At 41.8% G+C, this 13,773-nt stretch overlaps 1 protein-coding gene across 1 annotated transcript in view; it reads left to right on the top strand.

Annotated features, from left to right (window-relative positions):
• The first annotated feature begins 107 nt into the window (after window positions 1-107).
• Window positions 108-13,773, top strand: part of LOC103353856 (niban-like protein 1) — a 63,173-nt gene continuing 49,507 nt past the window's right edge. Inside the window, exon 1 of the mRNA XM_008277022.1 lies at window positions 108-353. Coding sequence (XP_008275244.1) covers window positions 299-353 — 55 coding nt within the window. The 5' untranslated portion in view covers window positions 108-298. The remainder of the gene's footprint in view (window positions 354-13,773) is intronic.

Consider the following 13,773-nt stretch of genomic DNA (forward strand, 5'->3'; position numbering starts at 1 on the left):
GCTGTTTCCCCACATGACCCAAACGCACCATCGCTGAGGGTGGGAGGCCCCTCCTTCTTTAAAGGAGGGCGTGTCTGTCCGAGGAGCAGCCGCCTGTTTGCCAGAAACTTTTTCTTGCCTCTTTTAGCAGCTCGAGTTGAATGTGTGCCACCGCCCTTCTGTTCTGCACACAGGTCCGTTCAGCTGGTGGAGGAGCTGCAGGGGTCAACGCTGCTCAGGACGGATTTGCCTCCGTGTGTCTTTAGGACGGGCTGTGAGCTGCAGTGGAGTGACTCTGGGACGCTGAGCTGACTTTGCGATGGGGGACGTGATTTCCAGCCACCTGGATAAATCCAAGCGCGAGCTGATTTCAGGTAAGAAGCGGTTTGTCTGCGCCTTCTGCTTTGGCGTTTCAGCACGTGCGTCTGTGAATGTGAAAGATTTCAGAGGTTTGAATCTGATCCGTGTCATTAGAGGACTCTGGTGCCCCTGGTGGGGTTTTAAGTGACCAAAGCTTTCTTTTATAACTTCAGTTTATTTTGATCATGACTATTGTTTTGCCTGTGGTGTCGGTGAAGGTCGTTGGACGGATAACACTGTATTATGGATGGAAGTGGATTGTAAATGGGATTAATTTCCTCCGCACCCCTGCCGATACCTCTGAAGACAGGCAAAAACACAGGAAAAAATGTGTCTGTGGTTTATTTATTTATTTATCCACCTATCTCCTACAATTTAGTTTTTCTCAAATGTTGTATTAGTTGATGGAGTTTTTCTTACCCGAGAGTCTAAGAGCAGTTTTGTAGGAGCGTTTTAATTCGGTCATTTGTCTTTTTGCAGCTCTTTCTTCTTTTCCATTCCCCCCATAGTCTGAGTATGGCCAAATGCACTGCTATCTAATTTAACAAAGTATTGTATCAAGGTGAAATCTAAAATATTCTGACTGTGCCATTATGTTGTCAACACATTTACTATTATTTGTTGTCATTGAGGAGGTAGGTCTGTTGACTGGTTGTAAAAGTCAGTACATTTCTGTCATTTTTCCAGGATGTGGGTTATGCTTTGGATTGCATGGAAGTTGTATAAAACAATAACAAAAAACTTTCTGACAGTCACAATGTCTTAAAGTCTACTGGGACATTTGTAACTTTATTATTTTATTTGAATAGCAGCACAAAGCAAAATACATGACTTTTGATCAAGTTGAAGAAATGCAAGACCTTGAACTAAGGAACCTTGAAAATGTATTAAAATGGTTAACCATTTCTCAACATAGTTTATTATCTATCTTTATCAACAAACTGATTAATAAGCTAACTGTTGCAGCTGAAATTAATGCTCCCACATTGTGCCCATTTTCAGCAAACTAAAAACTTGCTGATTAAGCAAACATTTATTTAGGCTTTTTTGGACATTTATATTTGAAATGTCTCAGTGTGGACTGCAGGGTGGCGCAGTTGGTAGCACTGTTGCCTTCTTGCCGGTTCGCGTCCCGGTGGGGACACCGGAATCTTTCTGCGTGGAGTTTGCATGTTCTCCCCGTGCAGCGTGGGTTCTCTCCGGGTTCTCCAGCTTCCTCCCACAAGGTCCAAAAACATGTTGAGGTTAATTGGTGATTCTAAATTGTCCATAGGTGTGAATGTGCTTGGTTGTCTGTCTCTAAGTGTAGCCCTGTGATAGACTGGTTACCTGTCCAGGGTGTCCCCTGCCTTCACCCTGAGTCAGCTGGGATAGACTCCAGCCCCCCCGCGACCCTAATGAGGATTAAGCGGTGTATAGATAATGGATGGATGTCTCAGTGTGAATAGTCTGAGGTTAAAAAAACAAACAAACAAACAAACAACCCTGCAGATAGCTATCAGGGGTCCGTTTCACAAAGCAGGTTCAACAAACTCCGAGTGTAATCCTGAACTCTGAGTTGATCTACTATGACATAGGAAACTCTAAATTTCCGGTTCCAGAACAGTGGATTTGAGTTAGTTTAATTAACTCGGAGTAGTTTCACCTGAAGTTAAGCGCGTGCACCACAACTATAAAAAGCCAGCATCAATGGAGCCCCGAGTCGACCAGTCACCATGGCAACGGGGAAGCGGAGGGCTGCGTTTTTCACTTCACTAGAATTGAAAATCTTAATGTACGTTGAACATGTTTTTAAAAATAAGTGCAACACCGCTGCAGCTGCAAAACAGAGGGAGATGGCTGCTCGGGTCAGTGCTTAAGTTTAAATGTCGTCTTTTGCAATCAAAATAATTTTACAGGGGAAAACTGCTTGAATGGTAGCCTATTAATTTATTTCATTTAGGTGCAGTCCCGCCGGGCAGAAGCGCATTTGGCAGAAGCTTAAGATGAAATATAAAAACATTGTTCAAGTCTGAGGTTGCAACACAATGTCATTAACAGAATATAATTTAAAATTAATCTAACAGATCTCTACATCATTCACCTGCAGTCCTGTGGAACTGCTCCTTGATTGCTCTGACAGGTTTATGTCCAGGGAAAATGACAAAGATGGTAAGAGCCTTTTCAGGATGAGGCACACTTCTCTGACTGTCTGCATACAGTTGCCTAACTCAGATGCTCTGCATCGCCGACACTGTACAAAAACTTCCATTTGCAAAGAAACTCAGCGCAACACATAGTATCTGCTGGGATGTGAGAGCATGACTACGGTTGGTAATGCTGCACATGTAAGGACGGATTCGGTTGTATGTAGATGATGGACTGTGATGTGAAATGGTACCGCTCAAAAAGACAACTGTCCCGAAATGCTAGAATATCTATGTGTGGTCTGATAACCATCTCCCGACCAATATTTAATTCTCTGAGCAGTAATGCTGCACCTTCCTCCATGGGATTGTTATCAAAAGGACATGTCATGTTAGTGAAAAAAGTGGCCACCTTCTGTGCAAAATGGACTTGTAATATAGCGCACTGACTCTGATTTTTTTAAATTTTTTGACAGACGACACAATGAGGCTGTGCCAAAACTTGCCTGCTGACTGAATGAATGAATGAGGAAATGAAATAGCATGTGTGACTGAAAAAGTTTTAGTATCTTGGGATTGTGTTCATGGATGACAGGAAGATGCAGCATGAGACAGATGGTTCTGCGTCAGCAGTAATAGATTGTATCAAACAGTTGTGGAGGCTGTCGATTTACCTGTCAGTCTATGTTCCAAAGTTCAACTATGGTCACAAGCTCCTTGTAGTGACCGAAAGAATGAGATCATGGATACAAGCAACCAAAGTGATGTTTCTCCATAGGATGGCTGGGCTCAGCCTTAGAAATGGGCTCGGATATCCGGTGGGAGCTTGAAGTAGAGTTGCTGCTCCTTTGTGTTAAAAGGAGCTTGTTGAGGTGGTTCTGGGCAACTTCCTGTGGAAGTTTTCTGTGTACGTCCAACTGGGAGGAGAGCCTAGGGTCAACCCAGAAATTGCTGTAGGGATAAAAGATCTCATCTGACCTGGGATTATTCCCAAGATGAACTGGAAAACATTGCTGGGGAGAAGGATGTCTGGAATAACCTGCTTAGGCTGCTGCCTCTGTGACTTGACCCCAGATAAGCAAAAGAAGATGGAAAATAGGAAATTAATGTGTTTGCTTTCCAGTGGCTCTTTACCCATCAAACGAAGAGAGAAAACCCTTGAAAAGACAGAGACTGCACCCCTACTAGTTCCAAATTTTAAAAACAATCTTGTCTTTTCAATGTCAGACTAGCTTTGGTTTAAATGGTTTGTTTCATAGTCTGTAGCTTTTAAGGGCAGCTGAGCAGCTGTTTGACAGGCTCCCACAGGAAGAAGACTATATCTGCCTCTGTGACTGACAGATACTGAGGGAGTGTTTGCTCTAGGATTTTTTTCAGCAGCGGGGGCAGGCTCTGCAGATTTTACTTTTACAACCTGTTTATTGAATGGCCAGTGAAAAATGGCTTTTTAAAGAGGTGGTCGCTGATGCTCAGCAGCATACATGATGTAAGCTGATCCCCCTGCAGCCTGTTTCTTTAGTCTTCAGTCTTCACCTACAAATAGAAACAATAATGAGATTGTTTCTCTCAATTTCCTACACCCTTATCATTTTAAAGATGTTTCTAGTTTGTGTTGATGATATATTATTACAGTATTTTTTTACTTGACCATCCTCATTTATGAGTCAGTAAAAGGCTAATGATACCTGACAAGCATCATCTTCATCAGGTGTCTTTCTCTTCTTAGAGAAATATTTGAACAGGCTCATCTGAAGATGCAGTCAGCAGTTCCATCATGGTGTGCAGATATTAGCTTAATGCCGTCAGTTAGTTTACTCACGTTAGCGACACCGAGTTGGCACTGGGCCCACTTAACATACAGATATGTTACGTAACGTTGGCTGTAGGGGTGTGAATCTCTACCTTAAGAGGCGATCCGATCCGAATCTCGATACATGGGTTACGATACGATTCACTCACGATACATTTTAATACATTACGATACGATGCTTGAATCTTTTTGTGTGTTGAAAGAAATTTATCAGGTCAGAACAATGTCACTGTTTATCAAATACATCCAGACAAGACAGACTTTGCAAAAACTTTTCAACACTGAAAACATCTCAATGTTTACAAATTGCACAAAATAGAGGAAAAAACACTATAAGAGGATGAAAACAGGATATTTTTGAACAAGTAACTGTTTTTGTACTGTTTGCTCAGGTAGCAATAATCATATAGAGAACAATAAGTAAGCTGTTCATCAAGTGTAGCAGTGACAGTACCACAGTAACACAAGTGCAAGATACAATAAAGTGCCACACTGTAAACTAAATATCAACTTTAGGAAGCACCAGTGTAGAAATTCAAATACTTTTCAAAGTGCCATTCTGCTGTGTACTGTGCATCGAGGTCTTTAGCGCTATGAACAGTGCAAAATCTCCACAAACAATGTAAAACAAAACAGAATAACAGGAGCATTTTATCCCCTTTTTTATTTTTCACTCATCTATTCCTGTTTTTAGTTTGTCTTTTGAGAGACAAAATATGAATGCATCCTTGCACACTAGCTTTCTTTAACTTTACTATACTTGTGCAAAATATAACGTGTAAGTATAGTAATCTCACACACGCCTTTGCTTGTCGAGATTCTTTTTGAGGAAAATTAATTGATCAACACGATTCATGTTGCAGTACACTGTGTTGTGCGGAAACAATGTCTCCTGCAGTGCTGAATACTCTTTCTGATGCCACACTGGTGGCTGGTATACAGAGATGACAGTAGAGGTAGGTCCACCTGTGTTTTCCACCACTGTAGTGGGTTGTCATTCAGGGGCAAAGGAGTACGCTGCTGCTTTTTTCACTTCGAATATTTCTCCCAACAGCTGGTCCAGTGCTGCACTTTTCTTTTTCTTTTTGCAAGGAGGGTCTGCATCTGGAATACAAAACAATTTCTGTAAATTACTGGTTTTGCTGTCATTACTCTTGAGTTTTCTGTCACTTCAATATTAGGTATTTTTAGTCTTCTTATACCTCAGAAAGGATAAAAAAATAAAAATAAACAACAACAAAAAACACCTTTAGCTTACCCTGGATCCATGGAGCAACTATGCTGTTGTCTTGAGCTCCATGTACACTGTTTCTCTGAGCTGGATCTGTCAGCAATGAATTTGCAGATCTTTTGTCCTGTTGTGAGATTTAAAATTCATGTTCTGTTCTTGATAGCAATATTTTCAAAGCAGAATGTTAGAATACACTGCATTCATTTACTTTGTTTGAAGTGAATGAGTGTGTTTGGTGTTGGGTTACCTTGTTATGCAGGACTGCAGCTTCAACTGACATACTTGTGAAGATCTTTCCAGCATCGTGGTCACTCAGGAATGGCAACATTTTGAAGCGAGGGTCTAGAGCAGATACAGTGTAGAGGAAGTCATGGAGGTGGGTGTACCGCTTCTCAAAGTCATTGTTGAACGCCTTCTTCATCTCAGTGATGAGTGCTGTGTCTTCATCAGATGCCTCAAAGTGCTTAAGAAGTTTTGCTCTGAGGGGGGCAATCATTGAGACTGTAGGCTGTTCTTCACAAATGATAGTGGTCACAACTTTGACAGGTGCCATCACCTTGACTATATCTTCTGCGATGCAGATGTCACTCTCCTTAAGAGTGTTCATCTCCTCCCCTTTTCTGAGCTCCCTTGACAGAAGTGTGGCAAAAACTGCAGGTTGCTGCTCCAAAAAGCGCTCCAACATGTCCAGAGAACTGTTCCAACGGGTGGACACATCATGGATGAGCTTGTGGGAGGGCAATAGCAGTTGCTGCTGTTTTTCCCGTAGGATTTCAGCTCCTCTTATGTTATGGTGCAAAAATCCAACCACCCTGCTTACTCTTCCCAGCAACCTTGCAGCAAGTGTCCACTTCAAAGGCTTTCTGGGAGGCCAGATTTAATGTGTGAGCAAAGCAGGCAAGGTGAGGGGTCATCTCTGCTTCCACGCCAGCTAGAATCCTATTTCTGGCATTATCAGTTACCAGGGCTGGTTCTTTATCAGCAATGTCCCAATTAGCACATGCTTCTTTCAACAAAGCGCCTATATTTTTTCCTGTATACGAGTCATTGAATTCTCGTGTCTGTAAGAGATGACTTTCTAACTCCCAACTGGGAGTGATGTGGTGCGCTGTAATGGTCACATAGGAGTCCGTTGCACATGATGTCCAGGCGTCGGTCGTAATTGCCACTCGCTCTGCATTGCACAGTTTTTCTTCAACTTCGCTTTTTACTTTAGCATACAACTCTGGCATGCACCTATCACTGACATGCTGCCTACTTGGTATTTTATACCTTGGGTCTAGCGTGTTTATCATGTCGCAAAATCCGGCACTTTCAACGACACTGTAGGGCAATGAAATGGGTTATAGATGCCGTGATTACCTTGGACCTCGCGGAGTTGTGGCCTAGTTGGAAGAAGTTTTTAAAACCAGTGCTTTTGACTTGCGCGTTCTTGCTCGCGCTAGCTTTGCTACTAGTAGCCTTCTTAACAGGTGAGTGCTGAGATTGGTTGTGCTACCGGTGTATTTAATTGCACCTTTACACAGTTTACAAATGGCCAGACTTTTGTCCAACTTGCCATCTTTCTTTAAAAATCCGGAAGTCTTCCACACTTTGGATTTAAGGTTAGAGGGTGCATTATAAATTGTACTGGTTCTCTCGGCCATGCTGTTGTGTTGTTGCTAGCAAACACGTTAAGCGAACGTTACTCTCATAATATGTCCCAGCGGGAGTCTCGCGAGACTAGAGCAGCCATATTTAGTAGCAGAGCTCCAATAAACAGATTCACAACTTTTCAACCGGACATCGTCCACTCCACAATAGACATAGATCGATTCAGAGCCATGCTGATCGATATATTCATATCGCTAAAGTTAAAATCGATTTCCGATTCGTATCGGTGAATCTTTACACCCCTAGTTAGCTGGCCATCAATGTTTTGCGAATGTCTATTTAAATTTTATAATCTATTATGAGTTACCTTAAGCTATTTAGTCTACCTTTTCTTTGGTAAGTCGCTGCACTATTCTCCAAGGTGACCCTCCTCTGACTCTACCCTTTTCCACCAAGGAGAACCAGGTGCTAGTTCCGTGCTGGTGCTAGTTCCAGTGCTTAGTTGGTTCAAATATGGCACCTCCAAAGAACCAGTTGCTTTTCCATTGGCCAGGAGTCAAGTTAACATAACTCTCTACTGAACAGCGCTCGCGCCACACTGAAGTCCACACAGGACTCCAGACTAAGTCTTTTTTTTTTTTTTTTTTACTGGTGCAACCAACTTTCTCATTTGTTCACACTTCCCACCTTGTCACAGGCAAAACATATGACCGGCTGAACATTTTCTTATCAATAGACGCTACAATTTACAATGCTCCCTGAAGGCCCCATATAGCAGGCTGCGATAGCTGCTGTTGGTGGCTGCAGTGCGCAGACTGGTGTGAGACCAAAAATGACTTTAAAAACAGTAAAATAGGGCGTTCTATTGTCACATTTGTCCAAAATGAAAACGAGTCATTTTTTCTGATGTGGTCTTTTCTGTGAGTGGAATAAACCGTGTCACTTTCAAGGCTGCGCTTTTGCGAGCAATTAACGTTGTATTAACCCCCAGAGAGTAGATACTGAGCCAGATAGTTGTCTGTAGTTTACCTTAGTGCTTGCGAGTAATTAACGTCATATTAACCCCCCAAAGACTAGAGAGTGAGCTTGATAGTTATTTGTAGTTTACCTTAGTACTCGCGAGTACCCGACCCAGTGCAGGACTCTGCTGTGAAGGTGGAGACATGCGGCGGTAGTGTAATTGCGACAATCATAGCGGCCTGCCGCTCCTAGATGAATGTAGAGGAAACACTGAACAGAAAGACATGTAAATGAGAACAGCTTTATTGGGAATTCAACTGTAAACACTGGCTGAGCTTAAGTTGCACTGAAGCAAAATAGGCAATATGAAAACACAGTAGCCCAGTCCTTGTTTGTTGTTCATAAAGTTAACACCCTTTCCAAATGTCCCTCACCATTACAATTTCCACATAATTCTGACTTGTGGGCATATATTTGTCTTTTAAGTTACACCTCCAAGTTTAGAACAACCATAGAACCCGATAAAAAGGGATTTTTATCATAATCTCTAAAGAGGGTCTACTTGAATGTAATTGCATGTTAATGTTCAAAATCATTTTTTTTCATACTCTACATTGCTGCAGCACGCTCTGACTGAAACTCTGTGTGAGCTCTTGTTCTCCTCCTGAAAACCCCAGTCTGTTCTGACTGGTCAGCTGGTCTGACGTAATCGAGGCAATGTTGGTTATGTACCATAATAATGGATAAAAGTATAGGCAGGAAGAGGTAGACTTAGCAGCAGCAGCTGTAGCATAGAAGTAATGACAGTGAAGAAGCAGCTCATTCCTTGCTTGAAAGCAAACTATCCACTAGGTAGGCATTATGCAAATGGGTTACATGGTGACATAAATAACGGAAGAAAAGGCTGGACTTAAAATGAGGCGTGTCAGAAACGTAAAGAGCAATGGGGAGAATAACTCCATTTGACATGGACTTTGCAAGTTTCCAGACCTTTAACATGCACAAAATATAACGAAGGAAAGGGAGACACCTAAAAAGCATAGTAAGGGCTCTATAAAACTGGCAGCCTGGCCCTGATCAGCTGTTTTTTTTTAAATATTTGTTAACTGAACTGAGTATTTGAAGTTTGTCACTACAGGTGCTGATGTAACATGTGGTGCAGACTGGTGTTTCTCAACAAACACTGGAAAGATTGCATTGAAACTTGTTACAGAAACTAATATTAAATTCTGTACCAAGTCTAAAACTTTAGCTTGTGACCAAATATCTACAAAACCAACAGCTGTCCTGTCAGCCTCAGTTGCAGTTTGTGTGTTTAGCAGGAGAATACTATAAGCTAGGATGCTGACCATGCTAAATGTTAATCCTACTCTACTAAATATCACCCTGTTACCATTGTCATGAGCATGTTGGGATGCTAGCTTTACCATTTAGCTGCTAGCTTGACTGCAGACATTTAGTCAGACCAAACTTTAATAACAGTTACCTTCTCCTTTTTAAATGATCAAAATCAGAAAATCATTGAAGAACATATAAAAACAGGTAGTTTTCAATACTCTGTGTTACTGATGTTGTTTCATACCAATAGAGTGGTTTGATGCCTCGCCCTGCCCTTAGGGCCCAGATCCTCAGGAGCCCCAAGGAGCCCATTTTTCCTATGTGGTAACTTCATTGTTACCATGGTAAATTGCTTCTAAGAAAAATGTTACAGAGCTGCCACGTGTGCTTTGTTACAGGAGCATAAACATAACAGGATACGTACAAAATCCACAGTAAGGAGCCCAAAACTTCTCCCAGGCTTTGTACTTTCTGTAGAATTATGTTTTGTAACATTTTCAAAATCCTGATGGCCTGGTGGTCTGTTGAGATCTTCCAGGTACCTAAGCTTTTGGTCTTAGACTGACTTTCCAGTCTTCCTCTGCATAGTTTCAGAACGCATGTAGTTGACTACCTCTTAAGATGAAATGGAGAGCAAATGCTGTGTTTTGGTAAAGTGCCTCTTGTCTTTTTTTTTTATTTAATTTTTTTTATTTTTCCCTTTACTGGTCATTTCAAACTCAGGCACACAGTTATATTAGATGTGGAATCTGAGGAATGCATGAAAGAGTGTGTGTATATCTATGTGGCCAGATGAAAACCTCCTCCAGGCCTTGAGCTGCACAGCTAGCGCCACACAGTCTCTGCAGCCAAGAAACCCCCAATGCCTGGCTGGCTTCATGGGAAATGCCTGGATTTATCATTGCATCCCCACACACACACACACACACACACACACACACACACACACAGACACACACACACACTCATTCATACACATGAATAAAGTCAGTTGCTTTTTCATTCCTGACAGTAAAAAAGCAGCAAACTACAGTGCCAGAGATCAAAATATTCCTTTACATTGTATGGAAGGACTCCTTATTAGATTTGTGGATAATTATGTTCATAGATGGCTTCGTTACTCAATGCTATGTATTCAGGGACTTATTTTATGACCTGCTGATGAATGAGTTGCACCTATCTTTGTCATCTCACTGAAAAGTGTGCTTTGATTGCTGGTAAGAAAAAAATGTAGTCTCTGAGCAGAAGAACAGAATACGTAAGCAGCTGGTAGCATGGTTGAATTCCCTCTTTGATTTGATGATTTGACGATTTGAGCTTTGGAGGGAGATGTGAGGTGGTGCAGAAAGTAGAAATTACCCAGATTACGTCCAACCTCTAATTTCCTTTTTGAAAGCTGGCATTTGTGACAAGTTAGCTAAACCCAGGTAACAAAATGTGGACATTCATACAGAAAAGCTTTTTTGGATTTTATTGAAAACCAGTCAGTCATGCACCTCTAATATGATGCAGTTTGTTGAGGAAGGAACAGTTCAATTCAATTCAGTTTTATTTGTGTAGCACACACCCCAACAATCAAAGTTGCCCTTGGACTCCCTCTGAGCAAGCAGAGTCCAAGGGCACTTTTACACCCCCCAAAGGGGTGTAAAATTAGTTTAGTAAAGGAAGATCTAATGTGACATTTGTGTTTTTAATGTTGCTGTTGGTGTGAACTTTTTCTGAATATATTAATCTGAAAATGGACAAAGGGCTATGAGCTGCTGAAAACTAAGTTTTTGATATTGCCTGGAGCCAGTTTAAACCTGGGGGCATAGGGCTTTCTCTGTCACCGCTCCCACCCTCTGGAACTCTCCCACAACACATCCGTAACACCACAGACCCCTACCATTTGAGGAAACAGGAAATCCTAACGTAAAGTGTTTTTCTGTGGCTCTGTTCCATGTTTCCAGGCTCTGGGGTGGGAATCTCAGTGTTCTGGAATCTGTTTTATTCCCACCTTTAACACACACCTGCCCAGAGCAAAGAGGCTTGTTCAAAACGTTTTCAGATAACGAAAATACACACTAGATACACACACTTCTGTTGTAAACTGAACAGGTCTGAGGGGTAGCCATGATCTCACAAGGTAAACCTATGAGATCACTTAATACACTACCTATTATAGTAGGATTGCAGTGCATAAACCTCTCATTACAAAGAGAAATAGGAGTCATCCTTCAACACGTTCTCAACAAGTCTCACAAGACATACACCAAGAAAACAATACAGACCTGAATGCTTGACCACGACAGTGAAGAGATTGAGTGGTCCTGCTAAACTGTGGAGAAGTGGGCTTGGGGCATGGTTTTAGAGGGAAGGGTTTAGTAAATCTTTGAAAAGTTGTTTGGAGTGACCAACCTTTATCCTATGATATATTACTTTTCAAAAAGATTATTTCTCAGGCTTTTTTTGCCTTCATTAGACAGTGGCAGCTGAAGAAAGACAGGAAAGCAGAGGAGAGACGTGGAATGACATGCAGCAGAGGGCCAGGCTGGATCTGAACCCAGGCTTTGACTCAGCCTTGGTACATGATTGCACTCTACTAGTTCAGCTGCCAGGGTGCCTCATGATGAAACATCTCTATCCTGGTGGGAGTGGTCTCTTCTAAGGCTCATTCGAGGTGAATTTCACCTCGCTTGGAAAGTGGACAAGAGCAGGCGGCAGCAGCTACAAATTGACAGTCAAGATGGACAGTTTCCAGTAGCCATTAGTCTGTACAGGAACTTAGAGAAACACTGATTTAATAAAATGTTCTCCATTGCATATATGAGTTTGTGCACAGGCTCAAATAGTTTAAATTGTGGCAGGGCAGTCTATTAAAATACTATACAAGCAATCTGTGATCTCTGTACATGGTTTCTAATCTGAATGTATTCAGCCTCTCTTACTGATATAGAGCAACCATACATGTCGAGCAAACCTTCAAAGTCAGACAAATGAAATATAGTCTCTGAAAATCAACTAAAATAAAAAAGTTTCTATCAAATGTCATGTTGTTCACCTAATATCAACACAATCAGCTGCTAGATCAGGGACCTGTACTACAAAGCAGGATTTAGGGTTAGCGAGGTAACTTCAGGTTAAATCCTGGGTTTTCAGTCCGAAGGCGGTGGTTCACTTCGGGGTACATCGCCATAATAACTTACACTGAATGACTATCCTGCTCCACAGCAGGTTATGTTCGAGATTAAGATCACTGGGTATAAAAGCACCGCCCACTGAAAATCAGTTCTCTCTTGTAAAACTTTAGGAGTAGAAAACTAAGCAGTTCTCAACAAAATGGCATCACCATTTATAGAAAACTCACCACACATCAGAGTGTAAATTGTGATGGGATCACTGAGGAGTGCGAGGGTTTTTCAGGACCGGCAAAACCCCTTAGTGCACCCTGACGAGGATCTCTGTGAGCTCCTGTCGTCCTTCATTCATTTTTTCCCCTGTTGGCTACAGGCAATGTCAAAGCTATTTCTGTTTTATTTTTTTCCCCATACCAATATCACCTCACAACAGTCAACTGATTTTACCATTAAAGCTTGTATTTGCAGGATAAGTGAATGAGCCAACACCACTTTGAATTATGTTTTTGTGTTTGTTCGAAATTTGTTCCCACATCCTTCTTACCCCGCCAGGGTTGCAGCTGAAAGTAAAAAAATGTCAGATGCACCACAAGTATATACATTAGGCGACAAATTAATTAAAAGGAGTCCTCAGGTGTGCTAATTGTCTTGATATGTGCCTACATGATGGAACAGTGATCTTATTTTATCATATTATAAACTAATGAACTTGTGCATTCACACAGTGAGCAGTTTTCTGCCAGCATTCCTTCCTGGCTTTGGTCGCTGCAACGGTGCTGCTTTTTGCTTCCATGATGTTTTTATATTCATATTTTGTAAAGATTATATTCTGCTCCTCTGTAGTAAAGCGAGCCGCTCTGCAGCCAGACTTGTCCATAGTCGAGATTGGTCAGACGCCGATAAGGCCGCCCATTTTATGTGCATGCACTCATACTCAGATCAGATAAACCTGGGTTGACTGATTGAGTTGATAACCACCGTTGTGTGACCAGTTATTCTGAGTGCTGTTGTCAGGGTTCGTCAAGCCGGATCTCTGAAAGATATCCGAGGTATGTTGATCTTGCTTCGTAGCCCAGGCCCCATGTGAGTCAGATGTTTCATGTTATGTCTTGAGGCAGAGCAATAGCTGTCTTGATCTCACAATGTTATTGTTGCCTACTTTTGCATGACATCAGAACAAGTCAGGATCAAGTCAGACAGAAATCCACCTGGCAGTGGCGGCTGGTTAATACAGGGTGCAAGGGGTGCCACCCCACTACT

This window comes from Stegastes partitus, unplaced genomic scaffold (genome assembly GCF_000690725.1).
Source record: "Stegastes partitus isolate 25-593 unplaced genomic scaffold, Stegastes_partitus-1.0.2 Scaffold86, whole genome shotgun sequence".
NCBI lineage: Eukaryota > Metazoa > Chordata > Actinopteri > Pomacentridae > Stegastes > Stegastes partitus.